This window comes from Archocentrus centrarchus, chromosome 7 (genome assembly GCF_007364275.1).
Source record: "Archocentrus centrarchus isolate MPI-CPG fArcCen1 chromosome 7, fArcCen1, whole genome shotgun sequence".
Taxonomy (NCBI): Eukaryota; Metazoa; Chordata; class Actinopteri; order Cichliformes; family Cichlidae; genus Archocentrus; species Archocentrus centrarchus.
The window spans coordinates 3,900,956-3,921,163 of record NC_044352.1 but is presented as its reverse complement, the minus strand read 5'-3'; the positions used below and the strand labels follow the sequence as shown (position 1 = coordinate 3,921,163).

Sequence of the window (20,208 nt, the reverse complement as noted above, 5' to 3'; positions counted from 1 at the left end):
TATTTAAAATTGAAATTGTATTTTAAATTATTAACTCTCAATAATGCAAAGTAAACTACAAATCCTACACAAAAATCACACACAATTCATATCTCAGCAAATGTTTGTTTTCCTTATTTTCATTTTGATTGTTTTTTTTAAAGAGGATGCTACATAAACATAAAACTATATATGCCATTTTCTGTTCATGTGGATCTAATTTTTAATTCAAATTTAAAATCATATTTTAGAGTTTTTAAAATCCAAAAGAGGAAATTTCTAGCCTTGTGTTGGTGTGCGTGTGTGTGTGTCCTGACCTGACTCCAAGAAGATCTCCACCTCTGTGTGTAATATTGTCATTGTACCTTTTATTAAAATTTTACATTTATTATCTTGTTTTTTTTTAAGGATTTTTCTGTTCTCATGGTTGATTTATGCTGTTATTTGGTCTGATTGTCATTTATTCTGATTGTGAATACCTTTGAAATATGTCATTCTTGCATCAAACCTGAATGACTTTGCACTCTGAATAAATTCTTTATTAATATCCAGTGAAAGTATTTTTCAGCTACTGTCTTGTCACAAGGGGTCCCCACATCGGGCTGCATCGTTGTGTTATTGTTCAATGTTACTGCACAATAATAAGCTCAAGAATTAAACTTTATTAAAATATCATTGTGTATATATAAAAGTAATAGTTCAGTTTCAATATTCCATTTTCTAAAAAGGCTTGAAAAATGATCCATTTGGTGGAAAGAAATTCATTATTTAATAGAATACATATCAGTGATTTGTAATTAATAAGTATAATTTTAATTGATTAGCAATTTACGTGGCCTGAACTAGCTGATGAATTTAGTAACCTTTTTAACTACGTAATATTGTGGGCTAGAGTTAAATAATAGAAAAGTTCTTTATGGATATCCATCAGTGAAAATGCCATCATTGAAAGAATAGAACAGATATGAAGAACACATTCTGTTGTTCAGTTTTCTTTTTAAAACATTTTTAAAAGGATGTTCCAGGGTCATAATAAATAAAATATGAAATAGATAAATAAAGGAATAGTAAGCAGTAATAAGTAATGATGAAGGACATCGTCATGCTTTCTTCATCAGCAAATCTGAGTCAGTAGAGGAAAACCTGATGAAACACTGCCCTCTGGTGTCTCTTAGTTATATTACAAGACAGTAAATTTCAGTGTAGCGAAAACTGGTTTGTTTTTATTACTTCATTTTCATATGAAACGCCAAATGCTTGCGCATAGAGGGTCGTTTGATTGTTGGGGTTTGTAATAAGCGCAGTATAAAACGCTCTGAGGCAGCTGTTGTGTTGTTTTGCTGTTGTATAAATAAAACTAAATTGAATTGAGACGAAACTTGTATTTTGTGTGTTGTGTTGAGTTTTCTGCAGCGAGGTCCTGATGGTGAGTGTGACGCACAGACGCATACTCATCTGGCTCTGGACCGATTCTCGTGAGTTTGGCCGCGCAGTGGCTGATGGGAACTATATGGGTCAGGTATGAGGCGTGCGGTCCACCTGCGGCACCCAGTCTCCTCCTCCTGTCAGGCTCTCCGGGCCCTGTGATCTCTGCCCCGTTTCCTCATTCTTGCCCCAGAACCCGCTCTGACACCGACCCGGAGACAGCACCGAGTCTCACGCTCAGGCTCCAGCGACCTCAAACTATCAGAAAAAACTTTTAACAAAGTAGAGTGCTGTTTAGGTTTCTACTCGGCTTCCACCGGGGAAAAGACAGACACACCTGCCGCTGCTCACCTGTCGGCGCCATGACAGCGCGACGCTATTACGGTTAGAGGAAAAAAAAAAAAAAAGAAAGAAAGAAAGTCAAAGTGACGGCGAATAAAAAAAAAAAAAAGGACGGACGGACAGATGGATTCACTGGATTCAGGAGAGAAGTTCAGTCCCACTCGGGTGAGTCCAATACCGGGAGTGTTAACCTGCCCGTGACGTCACATCGGGAACGGGCTTGTCGGTTTCACCTGAGATTAAAAAAACAAACAAATATGCCTGAGTTTATATCTAAATGATAAAAGTACTGATATGCGTGCTGAGCAGGAGAATGTCTGAACTGGTTTCCACATCACGCTGCACTGGTTTTATTGGTGTATGTGTGATCTGTACTGTGAGGACTGGTTTCTGTTAGACTCAAGTGAAACCTGACAGTGAACCCAAAGACTGCAGGTTTGGTGTCCACGTTTATTGATTATGTGATTTAACTGAATGAATCATTTGGTGCAGTTTCAATAATCAAAGACATTTAGAGACCTGTCAGTGTTTCCAGGTTATATGTGACGATTAGATGATGGTGAACTGATCATCATGTTTCTGATCAAATATCTAAAGCTAGAATCTGATGGCAGCAAAACATGGAAACAGCTGCTTTGCTTCACTGTCTCATTAATGTGGTAACATCGTTTAGTTTCACTGTGTGCGTGTTTTTGTTTTTGGCATCAACAACTGTGTCATTGCTAAACCAGAAGCAGACTGAAAAGTGGTCGTGCATTGAAGAGGTGGATGGTTCCACCTCCTCCGCACCTCCCAGCTGTGTCTACATCAGTAAGTGATCTGTGGACACGGTCTGTGGGCCCCTGTGATCGGTGACCCACAGCCGTCAGCTGGCGTTCTCCCAGGAAACCGCTGTTAGTGTGTTTTTTTTTCTTGGGCCCAGCAACGTTACAACTCTTGTCCCACAACCAGTGGTGTGTGTGTGTGTGTGTGTGTGTGTGTGTGTGTGTGTGTGTGTGTGTGTGTGTGTGTGTGTGTGTGTAAATATATAAAATGATTTCCATATTGACTACACTGATTATTTCTTGACCTTTGGCCATTTGTGATATTACAACATAACCTGTCTAACAAAGCATTTTTCCTCACAGACCTCAGTTAAAGCAGACTAACTCTGACCTTATTAATGTAACACGACGGGCTGTGTCATTGATCCGATTCTAACGTTAATGTTAAAACAACATGTTTTGGTTTTTGCCATAATGCTCGTTTTGTGCTTTATATTTGTCCCTCCATACAAACTCAAACAGTTCCACAGATTTCCTACACTCTAAAATTGATTGTGATAAATAATCATCATCTCACAGATAAACGATGTTATCCTCAACTAGAGTTTCACTGTATGTCAACATTAGTGGGCACACACACACACACACACACACACACACACACATGCGCACACACGCGCACACACAGGCTGAAAACTGCATCTTTTTGATTGTTGACTAATACAGCAGAACTCCTTAAAGATGATGGAAACATGAGGCTGCTTTGCTGAACAAAACTGGAGCTCATTCAGGAACCAGAAAAAGCTGCTTGAAAAGAAACTGATTTTCATTTTATCATCTGGAGAAAAAGCTTCTCTAAAAGTGTTTTCTCAGTAATTTCTCTCAGCGCGTCTCTGAAGCACTCAGTGACTGTTCTGCATGTACAGGATTAATAAGGAGACACAGTGTAGTTAGAGCAGCTCTTGACGTCTTCACGCAGCTTCGCCTCTGAGACAAACTGTTTTCTGGGTGTTGGGAGCATTTACGTCTCACCGACTCTTTTTTAAAGGACTGTATTAGAGTCTAATGACAGGTGCATGAATCAACATGCTGGTTTAACATCGAGTCACAGAGACATTCCTGTGCAGCACCACCCTGCTTCACCTTAGCACGGCCGAACAGGTTCACAGAGCAAAGAGCCTGAACACACCGTGTCCTCATTTACAGATGTCAGTACAAAAACAGAGACTGATACCTTTTCAGGACTCTGTCACCAACTTTGAACCAAAGGACCGGCTTTTTGTGACGTCCCTAAATCCCTTTACAAACTGCTGACTGTAGATTCTGTCTGTCTGCCGTTCACATCATTTGATCGCGTTCACAATGTCAGCAGTGACTTCAATGGAGGAAGAAGTTAAGGTATGTGTACTTGGTAAAGACTAGATAAAAAGAAATGAAAGTGAGAACAAACATGGAAATCTGGGTCAGGAACCAGCAAATGATTTTATGGTGTGGCTACAGTTAAAGAGATTTTGGAAAGACATACAAAGAAAGTTTTGAAAAATTCTCTACAAAACACAACTACAGCTGCCACCTAAAAATAAAAGGTCAGTGTCACTGAACTTCTGGGGGAAAAAACACAAAATGGAAAAAAGTCAAATTTACATGAGATGGCCTGAGAAGCTTTTGTTTCTCCCTAGCTGGGAAAGAGGAAGTATATTTGAAACAATGCTCCCACAGACTCCCATATTAAAATGTTGAAATTTACACCAGAAATAAACATGTTTACATCCTAGTGCAGTAAACTGGTTTGGCCTGTATGGCTAGTTTTTCCGTTTCATCATAACTGTTTTTATAACTCATCTGTTTGATATCTTTAAGGCTTTAAATTAGGGGTGTGGCTAATTTTATTGCCAGCTGAGCAAACACAGGCTGCTGAAGCAGGTAGCTGCTGACTAAAAGTCCACTAACTAACTTCATTTTGTTTGGTGCCTTTTGGGCTATTTTTAATGGAATTAATAGACTAACTCTTACGCCTCTGTTTCTCGAGCACTTGCTTGGCTCAACTTCGCTGGACTTGGTTTTCAGGGTTCTCCATTAGGGGGTAGTGCCTGGTACCAGGTGGTTTTTTTTAGTACCTACTCAGCCAGGGCTCCTGCCTTGCTAACCAAGCTTGTTAGTTGTTTGTCAGGAGTCCACTCTGTGGTCCAGTTATGGTTTAAAAACAGCAAACTGCTTGTCGAGGCCTCAGACATCACAGTGACCTCGTCTGTGGTGAAACAAAAGCTTCTGCTGTGGCACCACTGGACTCAGACTTCAGTCCAGTCTTAGAGACCACGATGCTGCTGTCACCATTGAACTCCACAAGTCCAAACCGTAGACCAAAACCAATGGGTGACCTCACAGTCACTAACCCCATCTTTTATGTAGAGTCTTGAACAAACTGTTAAACTCTCTCTGTGTGCAGGATCGTGACTGGGGTGCAGACCTACAGTTTCTGCCGGCTACAGACTCCAAGCAGCTGGAGAAGAAACTCTATGAAAAGAAGCGGCTGTGGATCGGAGTCGGCATGCTGATTTGTGCTCTGGCTTTGATGACTGGGCTGCTGGTCTGGCACTTTAACCGTAAGCTGACTTTATCAGACTTCGTTCATACATCCAGTGTTTCAGTGTCTAACTGAAACTAACCGAACCTCTCCTCCTGCTGACTGGAAGAAACAGGGAACATCTGTTTGAAATGACTGCGGCACTAATCATGTGAACAATCCCATAAAGCAACTCTAGCCTATCATATGTTAAAAAAAACAAATGCCTCCAAGGAACAGCAGTAATGAATGTGAACTTTTAAAAACTGCTATAAAAATAAAACAAATTAGTTTCATTTTTCTCAACATTTTAGAATCTATGAAATGGAAATTTAAAGCAAATAAATTAATTCAACTAAGAACATCTGAAAATGAAATAAGATCACCAACAACCATGTTCAGAATCACTTATATCACCTTTCTGCCCCCATTCTGATGCTCCGTTTGAACTTAGGCAGGTGTCACTGAGTTGCTGCCATGTGATTGGCTGATTCACTTTAATAAGCAGTTGAACAGGTGTAGTTAATAAAGTGGTTGTTAAGTGTGTATAAAAAGCAGTCACCATGATGTCACTCTTAGTTTCTGGAGTCTGAATGTTGAAGTCTCAGCGTGGGCGTTTTGGTGCCATCAGGCTGGTTTGGCTGAATTTAGAAAGCTGCATTCATGTGGATGCAAGACACAAACATGCAAAACTGATTTTAAGTAACAGACCAATAAAATACCTGAATTTCACTCACCAAGATTGAAGCACAGACTTCTGTATAACACACAGCAGGTCATATTATTCAGATAAACCACACTGAACTTTAAGCCTGAAGTCCAAAGGGGTGAATTATGAGAAAAATTAATCCATCAATTTTGAAGAATGGAAAAAATACACATTTATGAACAGAATAAAGTTTTTGTTTGATGATCATGTTGTGTATAAACATTTGAAACGTCTGTGTCGTCAGACCGCGACGGCGTCAAAATGAAGAGAATTTATGTCGGCGCCATGGAAATCAGCGACAAGCACTTCCTGCCAGAGTATGAAGATCCCAGCAGCTCCGAGTTTACTGAGCTGGCTGCTCAAGTCGGCCAACAGGTGAGACTTAACTGCCCCGAATCACCATGGGAACTTACAGCACATTACCGCTACAGTCACTAAACGATCGCCGACCGTGACACTCGATTGTAATACTGTCGTTATTTCCGACTGCTTCTCCTCTGTAGTTCCTCTGTCGTGTGTTTCTCTATTTGTTGAGGCAACAAATGTAAATATGTATAATAATATGTGACCTTTTTCTCTTTCAGCTGAAACTGATTTACTCCAAAAACTCAGTGCTGGCCAAATACTTCAACCGCTCCAGCGTCCAGGCCTTCAGGTACTGTGTGCAGATTTAGTTAGATAAGCTAATCGTGGACACTGATAACAAAATGAAGACAAAATGAAGATCTTATTAAGGGGTCAGATCCAAAGGCATCCAAAGTGTTATGCCGGAGCTGCATAACACTAATCAGAGTTTAGCTGAGGTGGCTGATTGGTTTATACCTGTAATGCTGAGCTATAGTGTGCAGTCACCTCTGTTTTAATGTTGCTCTCTGTAAATAAAGTCTGTGCAAATCCTCTGTGTGTCCTGCGGTGCAGTGAGGGCAACAGCGGTGATAATGGCATCGTGGCGTATTACCAGTCAGAGTTTGATGTCCCCGCCCCCCAGCAGACCTCACTGGATGAAGCCGTCAAGTCTCTGGAGCCTCCAGAAGAAAGTGCGGGGGGCCGACACGGGCGACTGCTGCTGAGACCCAAAGACTCTCTGAGTGTCAACAGCGTCATATCACAAGGTGTGACAGCTCACAGATTCACACAGATTACAGCTTTTCAGGGATTTTCATCATTAACCAAACAGATCAACAATATCACAATAACAGCTTTGCTTTCACTTCATACACGCAGTCAGAAAAGACAAGGAGGGAAAAATGTGAGTGTCCTCCAGCTGTAAAACCATTCCTGTTTGGGGGTGTCTCAGTGTTGCCCCTCTAGTGCACCTGTTGTTAGTTTCATTAAAACCAAAGCAGCTGAAACTGAGTGTAGTTATAGCCATAACTATAATGTTTGCTGGACAACAGTATTACATCTGTGTGTCACAGCTGTTCACACATGACGAGCAGTAGATTTGAACCAGATGCAGCAAAACTGCAGGATTGTTTCTGATTCGCTGCTCATACGAAAAGTTTCAGATGAGGAGAAATGAGACACCAGAACGTTCGGCCCAGATTCTTCTGTAAGGCTGAAACATCTGCTCTGAACTCCGTCACCAAGATTTTAACATCTTATATCAGAAATTCTATATTTGTGTTCATTTTTGACACTAGCAAATTGAATATATAAAAATATGTTAGGAGAATTTTTTATTTAATCCAATAAATAAATGATATATAATGATTAGATATACTTACTTATTATTCTGTATACTTTATGTGCCTGTTTTGGTTAGTAATGAAGAACTGATATGTGGTTTACTAATACATCATCTTTTTGTTCACAGTGATAGATCCACGCTTGACCCGGACGCCGTTATCTGGTGAGAACTGGTTTTCCTTTGCACAGATTTGTATGTAAAGACTGTTATTAAACTGTGTTCAAACAGCACTGCACTGATGCACTGGTGTGTGTTAAACAGAACTTCAAATCATATTTTTCTCATCATATTTTCAGAGAGGAAGTTCATTGATATCCACGTCAGAAGTCCCGGGCATGTTGATTCTCCGGGTTTTCCAGACTCTCCGTACCCTTCAAACGCCCACATGCAGTGGAAATTTCGTGCCGACCCGGGACACCGAATCCAGCTCGACTTCCAGGACCTGATCCTGGAGGACAACTGTCAGCGAGACTTAATCAAAATCTTCGATTCGCTGGCTCCCATAGAGAAACGCACGCTGACAGAGTGAGATAATCACTGTCCCAGAACTAAAGTGTCAGTTACCTCAAACCGAAAATGAGAGTATCCCCATGTTAATAATCAGTCAAAAATGATGCTTGGACTAACATAACCAGGGTGCTGATTATTGTTTACCCTGAGACACTGACTCCGGTCAGGTTAAAAAAAAAAAAGAAGATAAAGAAGGAAACAGTTGGGGAAGGAGACGCACCTGATACGTGTCAGCCTGAGATGAAAAAACTCACTGGAATAGTAAAAAAAAATAAAGATTATTCTTTCATTTTTAATAAAAGGTGAATCACGATTAGAAATGAGTCCATCAGAGGGACAGCTCAGGGTGAGCAGTTTGGAGACAACATTTAGAGAGGTGAGACTGAGACAGATTGGACATGTGCAGAAGAGGGAGAGTGGATAAAGGATGATGAAGATGGAGCTGCTAGGCAGGATGAAAAGAGGAAGACCTCAGAGAAGATTCATGGATGTAGTGAAGGAGGACATGCAGAGGGTTGGTGTGACAGAGGTGGATGGCTTGTTGGGGTCAGAAGCTTATATACACTCATCTTGGGCATTATGCAGGACTGTGTTATCAGGGATGAAACAGGATTTTCAGCCTTCTGTAAAATTCCTCTTTAAAAATGTGTCTTTTTGTCTCGGTGATGTCTTCTCAGACAGTGTGGATACCCTCACGGCTCACTGTCCTTCATCTCCTCTGGAAACGTCATGTTACTGATGCTGGTCACCAATGAGGACAAAAACTTCCCCGGCTTCAGAGCAGACTACTCCCAGATTCCTCTGACTGACCTAAGTAACAGAAGTCACTTCTTATTTGTGAAATAATTACTCCAATAATTACACGATCTTCTGACAGCTCATAAATGGAAGTTGGCTGGAGCGATTGTTCCTGTAGATGATCTTACGTCAGTATGAACTGTCTCTTGTTCAGACTGTGGTGGCACATTGACTGGAGAAAAAGGCTCCTTCACTTCACCGTTCTTCCCCTCCAATTACCCTCCTCAAACCTCGTGTGTCTGGAACATCGAGGTGAGTGCATGTTATTCCTTCATTTTATTGAAGCTTTTTGCGCAGTATCTTGGCCGTTCCAATGACTGCGCCCTTCTGGGCAGAGACCTCGCATGTTGCACCTGGAATTGTTGTAGCTGTTCTTCCAGTTTGGGGGTTACATGTCATAATGCTCCTGTCACCACCGGGCCCACTTTATCTGCTGCAGTTGTTCTTTCAGTCCCTGATATGTTTCAATTTGCTCAAAGTAAATTTAAAGGGTGGCTGTGATTCAGAAGGTAGCGCAGGTCATCTACTAATTGGAAGGTTGATGGTTTGATCCCAGGCTCCTCCAGTCTACATGCCAAAGTATCCTTGGCAAGTTAATGAACCCCAAGTTGCAAGTGTGAGTGTGTGTGAATGTTAGATAGAAAGCATGTAGATGTAGAAAGAAGTGCTTGTAAGAATGTGTGTGTGAATGGGACATCCATAAGAACTGGTCCATGTCCATCTACTCACGCTCCCTCAGTTTGATGTTGCTGTCAGCTCAGATTGCCGCATCTATCACAACTACAGTGTTCTGCTCCTTGTCACCCACGACTGTGTCTGACAGGTTAGTCAGCAGCTGCTTGTCTATGTGGAACTTCAAGTATCACAGTACTGTAGCCATGTTGTCCTCAGCCACCTTCTGAGGAATCTTTCATCAGGACTTTGGGACTTCTAATCCAAATGTGGCACAGATGTTCCTGTGCACCATCCCAGCTTTCATCATGAATCCTGCTACTATGTGCTGGACCTGCAAGTTGGATCCTGTTGACCACGGTAGAATCCTCTGTCCATGAATCTTGTGCTCAGAGCCTCAGTCTTTTTTTTTTTTAACTGTCAGGACTACCATTGAAACAATTTGGAAAGGCGCACCTTTTCCAAATTCCTCCTTGGACACTGTTATTTCAGTTTCTTCAGTTGGATTTTCTCCAGCCTTTTTGCCTTAGCAGTGCTGCCTTCTCTTTTACAGCGTCATTACTGCTCTCTCCACTTCACGTCGAGGTAAACCTGGTTCCTTACGTAAAGATGTAGGGTGTGGCTGTAGGCCAATAGCATGCAGATTACACAAGCTTGTTGATTTACAAGCTGTTTGATTCACTAACATACACACCACTGTGTGTATGTTGGCTAGTGTGAACCCACTGGTAATTTTCTGTGTGCACTTGCTTTTTGTGTAGGATAAGAAAATGTCCATGCACATATTAGTAAATGAGGTCCATTGGTCCAGAGGTCTGATGGTTTTTTTAGGTGCAGCTTTGCAAGTCTAAGCAGACTTTCTCCTGGAAACCCTTCCAAACAAGCTGTGTTTTGTCTTTTGAATGTTCCTTTAACATGCTAACTGGGACTTGATTTTCCTTATTTAATTAATGCTTTTCTTAGGGTTTATACTGTTTATGGTAAATGGACTAGATCTTACATAGCTTCTCTACTCATGTTTACATTTACCCATTCAGCAACTTGGGGCTCAGTATCTTGCCCAAGGACACTTTGGCATGGAGACTGGAGCAATCAGGAATCAAACCACCAACCTTCTTATTAGTAGATGACCTGCTCTACCTCCTGAGCCACAGCCACCACACAATTATTACCCCTATTTCACTTAGTGTGTTCTTAGTTCTGTTCTTGGTCCCTATTTAATTAGTATTCCATCCTTTTGTGCCAAATCTCCCTCAGTGATGTTTCCCATGTTTGATTATTTTGGTAAGCTGTGTCTTGTGTGTTTATTTAGTTTACTTCCCTTGTCTGGTCTTTCTTAATTTGTTTCAGCTGTGTTCCCCTCCAGTTTCCTCTTCCCTCATTAACTCTTGTATTTATTGTCATATTTATTGTGTTTATTGTTTCCTGTTGCCCTTTATTGAGTCATCCCACAGAGCTGTGCTGTTCCTGATGTTTTTCCCAGTGATCCTTCATGGCTTTTGGATTTTCTTACCCGTTTCGGGATTGCAAGTTACTCAGTCATCTCATCCAAACATTGAACTTTATGTTCCATGTCTGTCTCCTGCATTCTGCATTTGGGTCCTCAATCTACCACCACACCTTGCTGATACTTGGGAAGATTGGCATCAGTCGTGAATGTTTCCCACCTGTGAATAATCTTTCTCACTGTAGAATGATGGACTTGAAATTGTTTGGAAATGGCCCGATGGCTCCCAGATTGATGGGCAGTGACAGTTGTTTCTCAGAGATCATTGCTGAAGTCTTTCCTCATTAGTATTGTGTTAACACACACCTGAATGCTCCAGACCAGCAAGCTGCCAAAACATCTGCTTTTATAGAGGTGCTTGCACTGGTAATGATCAATGAATAAAGCTTTTTGTTCTGTTTCATGATCCATAAAACCTCAGAATTTAAATGGGATTTACAAATGTAAATTCTGCCTCTTAGCGGAGCAGCTCATTGGTCAGCTGAGAATGAAACGGACCCATATGTAAATCTGTGCTCAGGTTACAGATTTGCAAATGCTTTCCTGCAAACCTGAACAGGAACCTCTGAATCAAAATTCATTAAATTCCACTAAAATGACACACTTCAGGAAGTTTACCAAACTTCTCTCTGACACTGAGCAACTGCGTCTTCAGAAAAACAAAAATACATTTCTCAGTTATAAAGACAACACCCACAGATGATGAAATACTTCCATCATTGCTCATTATTTTAAGGTTACTGAAAGTACAAATCAGTAAACCTGACCACCCACACGAGTCCCTTAATTACAGACTTATTTTTTCAGTTAATAATATTTGGTATTTTGGTAATATTTGGTTAGTCTTGTTTAATAATTTTTTTGTTTTCTCGTTTTTCAGGTAGCAAAGGAAAAGTTTTTGAAGTTTCAGTTCAACAAATTCTTCGTGGGAAATCAAACTGAGCAGTGCCTCCACGATTATGTTGAAATCAACGGTGAAAGGTCAGGAAGCAGAAGTGTTATGCCTCATTATATTATTATTATTATTTCTTCATTTCTAGTATACATTATTGTGCAAAGGTCTTGAATTCCCACTTCATTTTGCTAGGATGGGAAGCAGGTGTAATGGAATATATAGAAATCCAGTAAATAAGACAGAAGAGTTTGTAAATTTCCAGAGTCTGAAAGTTGATGTTTGGTGTGACCACCTTTGATCTTCAGCACAGTCTGAACTCTCTCAGGCAGCTTTGTCGTATTTCTTTAAGAAGTCTTCAGAAAATGTTCTTCAGGCTTCTTGAAGGACATCAAAGCTCTTCTTTGGATGTCGGCTCTCATTTTGTTCATCTCTGTCTAGATGAGCCCAACCTGTTTCACTGATGTTGAGGTTCAGGCTCTGGGGAGGCCAATCCATGACTGATGGTGGTTAATTGTGTGTTTTTCTGCATTGCTGCACTGGCAGTGTGTTTGGGATCCTTGTCATGCTGAAAAATGAAACTGCTGCCAATCACATGTTTTCCAGATGGTTTTTATGGTGGATCAAAATCTGATGGTACTTTCCTGCATTCATAATTCCATCAGTTTTGACAGGATCTCCAACACCACCGACTGAAATGCCGCCCCAAACCATAACAGAACCTCCACCATATTTTACAGATGACTGTTGATACTCACTGCTGTACCTCTCCCCTGACCTCCTCTGTACCCTCTGCCACTGGTTTTCAGTCACTTAAGACTTTCACAAACTGTTCATCTGTTGTAGATCGCTTTTTTTCCTAGACTTGGCACTTCTTCTTTTGTCCTCCACTTGTTCAGTTTCCTCAATTTCTTCAGAAAAAAATTGGTGTAAATAATACTTTATGCCTGTCAAACTGTGTCATCATTTCATCGATTGATCTAAAGAAATGGGAACAAATGATGTGTTTTTGCTAGTAATAAAGTGCCTAAAGATATCATTTAAATTTTGTTATTTGTTAAGTTGTCTGTTGTGTGTGGATGTAACACTGGTTCATCCTTTGGGTTGGGTGGCTTTTTTATGCTTGGAGCAATTCACAGGTCAGGGTTCAGTGGTTCAACCCCAAAAGAAAGCATTCCTCTGAAAATGGTCAACAGGAACAATGGTCAGGTACAAGAAAATGAGCGAAAAAGCAGCCAATGTCCAAAGAAAGCTTTGAAGGGTCTTTGTTCAAGACCACTTTAAAATCTCACTAGAAAATCTGTCTCCTTTAAAGCAAAATATAAAGAAAGGAGGGGTGGCTCAAGACTTTTGCACAGGTGTGTGCGTGTGTGTGTGTGTGAGAGACGCATTGTAAAACCTCGCTATCTTTGTTGCAGACTGTGTGGCAGTGACTTAAAGAGCACAGTGCTCACCATCAAAAGCAACAAAGTTACCATTGAGTTTAACTCAGACTCCTCCTACGTGGACCAGGGCTTCGCTGCTGAGTACGAGGCCTTCACCCCAAACAATCGTAAGGATATATGTTCAAATTAAGGACTGCTGGCTTCTCTGAAGCAGGCGGACGGATGAAGGAATTTTGTGTTTATCTTCTCAGCTTGTCCGGGAAGGTTCCAGTGCAGCAACAACCTCTGCATCAACAAGACCCTGCAGTGTGACGGCTGGAACGACTGTGATGACGGCAACGATGAGGCCAACTGCAGTGAGTCCAAACCATCAAACAAACTTCTTTTTCTGTAAAATCTAAAAAGAGTTAAAGAAGGTTTATTAAAGCACCAAATATGGATTAAACCTCAGTCTCCAAAGATCTGGCAGCCACACGGTACATTCTTTTCTGTGCTGATCTGTGTTGGGTTTCTTTGTGTCTCTGCTCAGAGTGCGATGCGTCTCAGATACTGTGTAAAAATGGTCACTGTAAACCAAAATTATGGCTGTGTGATGGGCTGGATGACTGCGGAGACAACTCGGATGAGGAAAACTGTGGTGAGTGCCTCAGAAAGTTAAATTGGACCAATCTCAGTAGGTGCTGTTTGTCTTAAACATGGCGTAAAGTTTTTAATAAAGCTCTAAACACTCAGGCGGCATCATCAATAAGAGGAGATATCCCTAATATGGTCAAGTTAGACTCTGGGTACACTAGCCTCACTCACCTGCTATTCAGATTGTTAGTTTTAGGGAGGGGCAGCCAATCAGAAGAAACTTCTAACAGGATAAACTGAGGGTCTGCACAGAGATAAGTAAGGACCATTTCAATCCATGAATCCAACAAAGCCACTCTGAATTACTAAAATTAGCCAATTAGGTTCCCTTTCTAAATGAGTACTGACACACAGTCTGAGGACTTGGTACCAATACAAACCCAATGACTGTAGTTTTGTGTAATATATTGACTCTGTGGCCTCCAATGTTTCAATGCAAAGAATTTATTGAAACTTCGTCGCAGCAAGAGGCTAATTTTATCATTTTTCTCCATCCAGTTTCATGCAGTATGCACATAAGCAGTACTGAAATAAAAATGTGGCTACAAACACGAGCTGACAGATAAGTTATGAGGTGCTCCAGCCGGTGGAGCCAGTTTTGTTGAAGAATGTAGGAATGTGTGCAGAGACGTGGAAACATTGTGTCAGACCGGCCTTAGAAATGATTTCTACTGAAACAGACTTCTTCAAAAGAGCTTTGGAATTAAAATGATGACAGCTTAAATTATTGAAGTTAAGGTAGTAACAAAGCTCTAAATGTAACAGATTTTTATCAAAGTGAAGTTTCTTTTGCTTTATAGTAAAATGCAAAGGGCAGTTTTCCTGCAAAAATGGCCGCTGCGTTCCGGAGAACTTGAAGTGCAACGGCAAAGATGACTGCGGTGACGGATCTGATGAGTCCAGATGTGAAAAATGTAAGAAGGAAAGCTGCTGGGAATTCAAGGACACCTACAGATTAGAGTTTCTGACTGATACTGTGTGTCTCCTGTCACTCAGCTCTGGTACTGCAGCAGTGTTCAGAGTTCACCTTCCGCTGCAGGAACGGACGCTGCATCAGTAAACTGAACCCGGAGTGCGACGGAGAGCCGGACTGTGAGGACGGCTCTGATGAAGCTGACTGCGGTGTGTTTACCACACACTCACCTGCAGATGGTTGTAGTGTGACCTTCAGTAACTTGTGAGGTAACGCCTGTACGTGTGTGTGTGTGTGTGTGTGTGTGTGTGTGTGTGTGATTTCAGAGTGCGGGATAAGGCCGTACCGCAGCTCTCGCATCGTGGGAGGTCAGGCGTCTCAGGAGGGCGAGTGGCCCTGGCAGGTCAGCCTCCACTTCAAGGGAATGGGACATGTGTGTGGAGCCTCTGTGCTGAATAACCGCTGGCTGCTGACCGCTGCCCACTGCGTCCAGGACAAAGACAAACAGAAGTAGGAGCTCCTCCGTCAGTGTTTGTTCGTGTGAAGGATGATCAGAAAGTTCCAGGAACAGACCTCAAAAAAATCAAAAATGTTTTTTCCTCTTCAGTGTCCTCTTAGCAAGAAGTCGTGCTGCTGGTAGTTTAAGTTCCCCATTCCCACTGCTCACACTGATGGGCCTCAGTCCTGTGCAGAGAGCAAACATCAAACTGACTGAAACTATAACCGAGCAGTTTCCCAGTTTTTAGAGGGACCTGTCTGAGAGGGATCATTAAGCAGAAATGACTGTGGTCGTTCCATCATCTTCTTCCATCACCAGCAGCACTCTTTACCAGGTTTTCAGTTTTTAACTTTGCAGAGGAGTATAAGGTATAAGGGGACATAATGGGACTTCTGTGATCTAAAAATATGAGACACATTCAGCAGTTTCTTTGTGGTTCAGAATCACGATGTTTTAGTGCCGGTTAATTTGTATTAAATCCAGCTTCTGTTAAATTAAAGATGGCACATCTGAATTTATGAGCAGAAATACTTTTTAAATATTTTTTGGTAGAATATCTTTGTAATTATCGAAGGGCGTCTGTGACAGGGTCGTCTTGATATTCGTAACTACATTCCCATCTTCTGCTAACAAGTCTGTAAATAATTTATTTGTTACTTCATCCCGCTGATCGGATCTCTGACTAAAAAACCAGACCAAAGTCAAAGTGGAGACTCAGCTATTTGTGCACCACTGGTTTTATTGCTTTTTTTTTTTATGCCACAACTGATTATTAAACGTCATGAAAATCAGTTCTGTAAATGCATTGAAAGAGTTCCTTGCCTGTTCTTGTTGTGCAGGTTCTCTCAGGCTGACCAATGGGAGGCACTACTGGGGCTTCACGAGCAGAGTCAGACCAACAAGTGGACGGTGAGGAGGGGCGTGAAGCGGATCATCGCTCACCCGGACTACGACCATCTCTCCTACGATCACGATATCACTCTGATGGAACTGGACGCTAACGTCAACCTCAACCAGAACATCTGGCCCATCTGCCTGCCCTCCGCCACACACGACTTTCCAGAAGGCGAAGAGGCTTGGATCACTGGCTGGGGGGCTACCAGGGAGGAAGGTGAGCTGAGCGAGGGATGGCTGTCAACAAGCTACTCTTAAAGAAGGGAGAAAAGGCTGAGGTGTTCCAAATGGCACAAGAACTGGACTGAAAATTTGTGGCATCTAAAAGAGAGTAGCCAAATAAGTTCAGAGTTTTTGCTACACATGCTAATTTTTAAATGATTTTATGTAAGCATTAGATTTGTCTTCTGTGTGTAATGAAGTGATTTTGCTGTCAGGCCTCAGCGCGAACGTACTGCAGAAGGCGGCCGTGCGGATCATCAACAGCACGGTGTGTAAGAGTCTCCTGGAAGACTCGGTCACCGACAACATGCTGTGTGCTGGAGTCCTGAAGGGAGGCGTGGACGCCTGTCAGGTACAAACCATTCACACGTGCTTCTAATAAATAACAGGTGTGAGAACACCTGGAGGGATATGCCACTGAAAATATCTCCCACCATGTGGTGCCAAAAAAAAATGGAAATTATTTCACACACCAAAATTGGATCAGAAATTTCTTTGGCACATTAAAATACAGCAAGCCATAATTAATAACAAGGCAGCAACAGCACGAGGACAGTGACTTAAACTTTAATCCTTAGCAAAGTCCGAACAGTTAAAACATTCTTAAATTTTATTTAAGGGTTAACACGTCCTTTGGTTTTTATTGGGACTCAGCTGTAGATATTTTCACAGCAGGAAATGATGCGTCTGCTCTCTGATCCTCAGGGTGACTCTGGTGGACCCCTGTCTTTCACCAGCCCCAAGGGGCGAGTCTTCCAGGCGGGTGTGGTGAGCTGGGGCGAAGGCTGTGCTCGCAAGAACAAACCTGGCGTCTACACCCGAGTTACCAAATACCGCGACTGGATCAAGGCAAATAGCGGAGTGTAGGGGTGGGAGGGTGCACGGGTTCTCTGGATTTATGGGTATTTCTCTTGGATATTTGACACAAACGCCTCTGCATGGATTTCCTCAGCAGTGCAACACAAAACTCTGCAACAGCCAACATCAGCTCTCGTTTTTTTTTTTACTTCCCTGCAGTATCATATCTGTTACCTAACAGTGAAATGCCTTTCAAAATACATTTATTTACATGATGCAGGTATGAAGCTTGATGGATTAAGTCTGAATCATTTGTTGGGTGTTTGTTGCCTGCAGCTGACTGTGAGTCAGATTTTTTCCTTTGACTTTAACCGAAACACGAGGACAATGAGCACATTTCCACACACAGCAGCTCTAATTTGATCCACACCTGGAGTCTGATTGTTTGGCTTTTCTCTGTGACAGTTTTGGGATGCAGGTGAGTGTGTTGTTGTGAATTGTGAGTCCCTTATATCAGAACGTCCCACAGCTGCCTGTCGTTGATCTGAAGCTGCACTCTTACCTGTTATTTTTGTCAGGATATTACTCAGTTCTGCTCTCGTGTGCGACCCGCTGAACTGCGCTGCTGTTGGTTGTTTGTGAAATGTGTGTTTGTAAATCTAACCACACGTCTTCCTTGTGTGACGGTGAGCTGCTTGTAAATAATGGTGCTTGAAACATTCTCAGGGCAAAATGGAAACTTTGTGACTATAAACAGCTGCGTACATAAAAACTGCAAATATCTTTGAGGCTCAGGATTTTTTGAATATATTTATTTTTTATATCTCTGGGTTAATTATCATCAGCTCACCCAGTGCTGCAAATACTTAATTTGGAGTAAAAGTTCTGCTAAAGGTGTATTTTTAATTTGAAGTAAAAATGAGGAGCAGACCTGCTGTAAACGATCAGGTGGGAACTTTTATTGTAGCTTCACAAAATTAAATTCAGTTTAAATTTGTTCCAGCTGAGCATAAAAATGCAGCAAATTTAAAATTCAAAGAAAAGCTTTACCCAGTACTCTGTCTTTAAAAATGTATACACTCAAAATAAATGCATTTGATTGTTGAAATGATAAAAACTTTTATGAAATATTAATTTTTTTCTATAAATTATAAATATTTTGGATTAGAATAGTCATTAGCTAATAGGAAGTAGTTGTAGATCTGCAGTAGAAATTGACTTTAAAAAGTTTTGTATTTGTAATTTGAATTTTTTGGGTTAATTTTGTGTGTTTGTGCTGGTTTTTTTGTGCTGTTCTCTCTGAGCGACGATGCATTAAAGCAGCTGTTCTTACACTCATTTTTGTATTTGTGCTCTCCTGCTGGCTGTTTTTGTGTGCACAGTGTGCGTTTGTCCATCTTTTTATCCTAAACATACTTTTAATGAATGAATGCTTAACATTGAAAGAAATAATAACAATGTCAGACCATAGCAATAATCTGCTTCAGATTTATTATCTCAGATGTATTGACTGGACTTTATTTCTATGGCTAAAATGCAGGAAGAAAATGTGGCTGCAGTTTTTTGGCCTAAAAAAAAATGTTTTTGAATTTTTTTTTTTTTTTTTTTTGTCTTTGTTTACATTTTAAGCTCTAAAAATCCACACAGGTAATTGGTCATGTCAGTGTTTACTTTTAGGAAGCAGCTGCCAAAAATCATCCAATAAAAGCATTCATGAACAATACATTATATATTTATGTGGCTCCTTTATTGTTTTTGCTTATATTTAAATAAAGTGTTTGCTCATAGGGGGTCGTTTTGACTGTTGGGTTTTCTCTGTAATTATTGTAGGGTCTTTACCTTACAGTATATAGTGCATTGAGGCGACTGTTTATTGTGATTTGGTGCTATGTAAATAACATTGAATTGAATGATCTGAGGCATATTTTGCTGCTATTTTGGTGTCAAGTTAATTATGAACTTGTAAAATGCAATGGGGACAGGACTAAGGCTGCTGTCCGTTCTTCTCTGTGGGGTGAGGGGGAGAGGGGGGTCCTGCGCCATGGGTTTGCTGGGAAGCAGAAGGTCGCCGGTTCGATCCCAGCTCGGCACAAGGATGTCAGCTAAAGTTAGCGTGGGAAAAGAATGAAAGATAAGCCCTGCTGCTGATAAAGAACAGAGTTTATCAAACCCTATGATATCTTTGTGCAACTGTGTTTCAGATTCATAATGTACATATGTTTATTAATGCAATTTGCACTACTCTCCTGCACAATGTCAGTCTGTTACTTTTCTTTACTTAGATTTTAATATTTTCATTTTGTTCTATCACTATTATATAAAATTATATATAATTTATAGTTTGAGAAGGAAGGTAAGAAATCCCTTTATTAGTCCCACGATGGGAAAATTGAGTGTAGCATCAGCAAAGGTATTGCACAGAGGATAAACAGTAATGAGGTTACAATAAAATAAAAAGTGTCCTGTTGGCTTCTGAACTGAAGGCTGGTTTGGATGCTGCTTCAGTCCTGCGCCGGGACCAGATGGACTCTCATCCTTCACTCCAGCAGGAGGACAGAAAAGACTCCAGGAGGAGCTGAAGGCTCATTTAACTTCTTTACTGGAGTAAAAGTGAAAAACTGCTGGATCTGAAATGTACTCAGAGGATTCTTCTCGTGTTCTTCTCTGTGGGGGTGAGAAGAGAGGGGGGGGGGGGGGGGTTCTGCCCCATGCGTTTGCTGGGAAGGAGACGGTCGCCGGTTTGGGACCAAACGTTAGCATGGGACAAGAATGAAAGATAAACCCTGCTGCTGTTAAAGAATGTCCTTTTATAACACCTTTGTGACAGGTGAACACACCAGTCACACCAGTCAAGATCCCCAGTCGCCTTTTTTCAAGCTCCAGAGACTACTATGACCTGGATGACTGAGAATCCACACAGACACACTTCTGTATTACATCTTTTTGCAACTGTGTCTGTTTAGTGTAGATTGTACTATGTTCTTGCTGCTCTAACTCAATAATTTCCCTTGTG

At 41.3% G+C, this 20,208-nt stretch overlaps 1 protein-coding gene across 1 annotated transcript; it reads left to right on the top strand.

Annotated features, from left to right (window-relative positions):
* The first annotated feature begins 1,551 nt into the window (after positions 1-1,551).
* Positions 1,552-18,835, top strand: LOC115783245 (suppressor of tumorigenicity 14 protein homolog). The gene is made up of 19 exons (XM_030733983.1): positions 1,552-1,911; positions 4,957-5,113; positions 6,027-6,157; positions 6,367-6,437; positions 6,701-6,894; positions 7,599-7,634; positions 7,769-7,997; positions 8,660-8,796; positions 8,935-9,032; positions 11,840-11,940; positions 13,270-13,403; positions 13,488-13,592; positions 13,766-13,873; positions 14,670-14,783; positions 14,866-14,991; positions 15,109-15,292; positions 16,121-16,392; positions 16,613-16,749; positions 17,103-18,835. The coding sequence occupies exons 1-19, from the start codon at positions 1,870-1,872 to the stop codon at positions 17,262-17,264; spliced, it is 2,538 nt and encodes an 845-aa protein (XP_030589843.1). The 5' UTR covers positions 1,552-1,869; the 3' UTR covers positions 17,265-18,835.
* Positions 18,836-20,208: the final 1,373 nt, after the last annotated feature.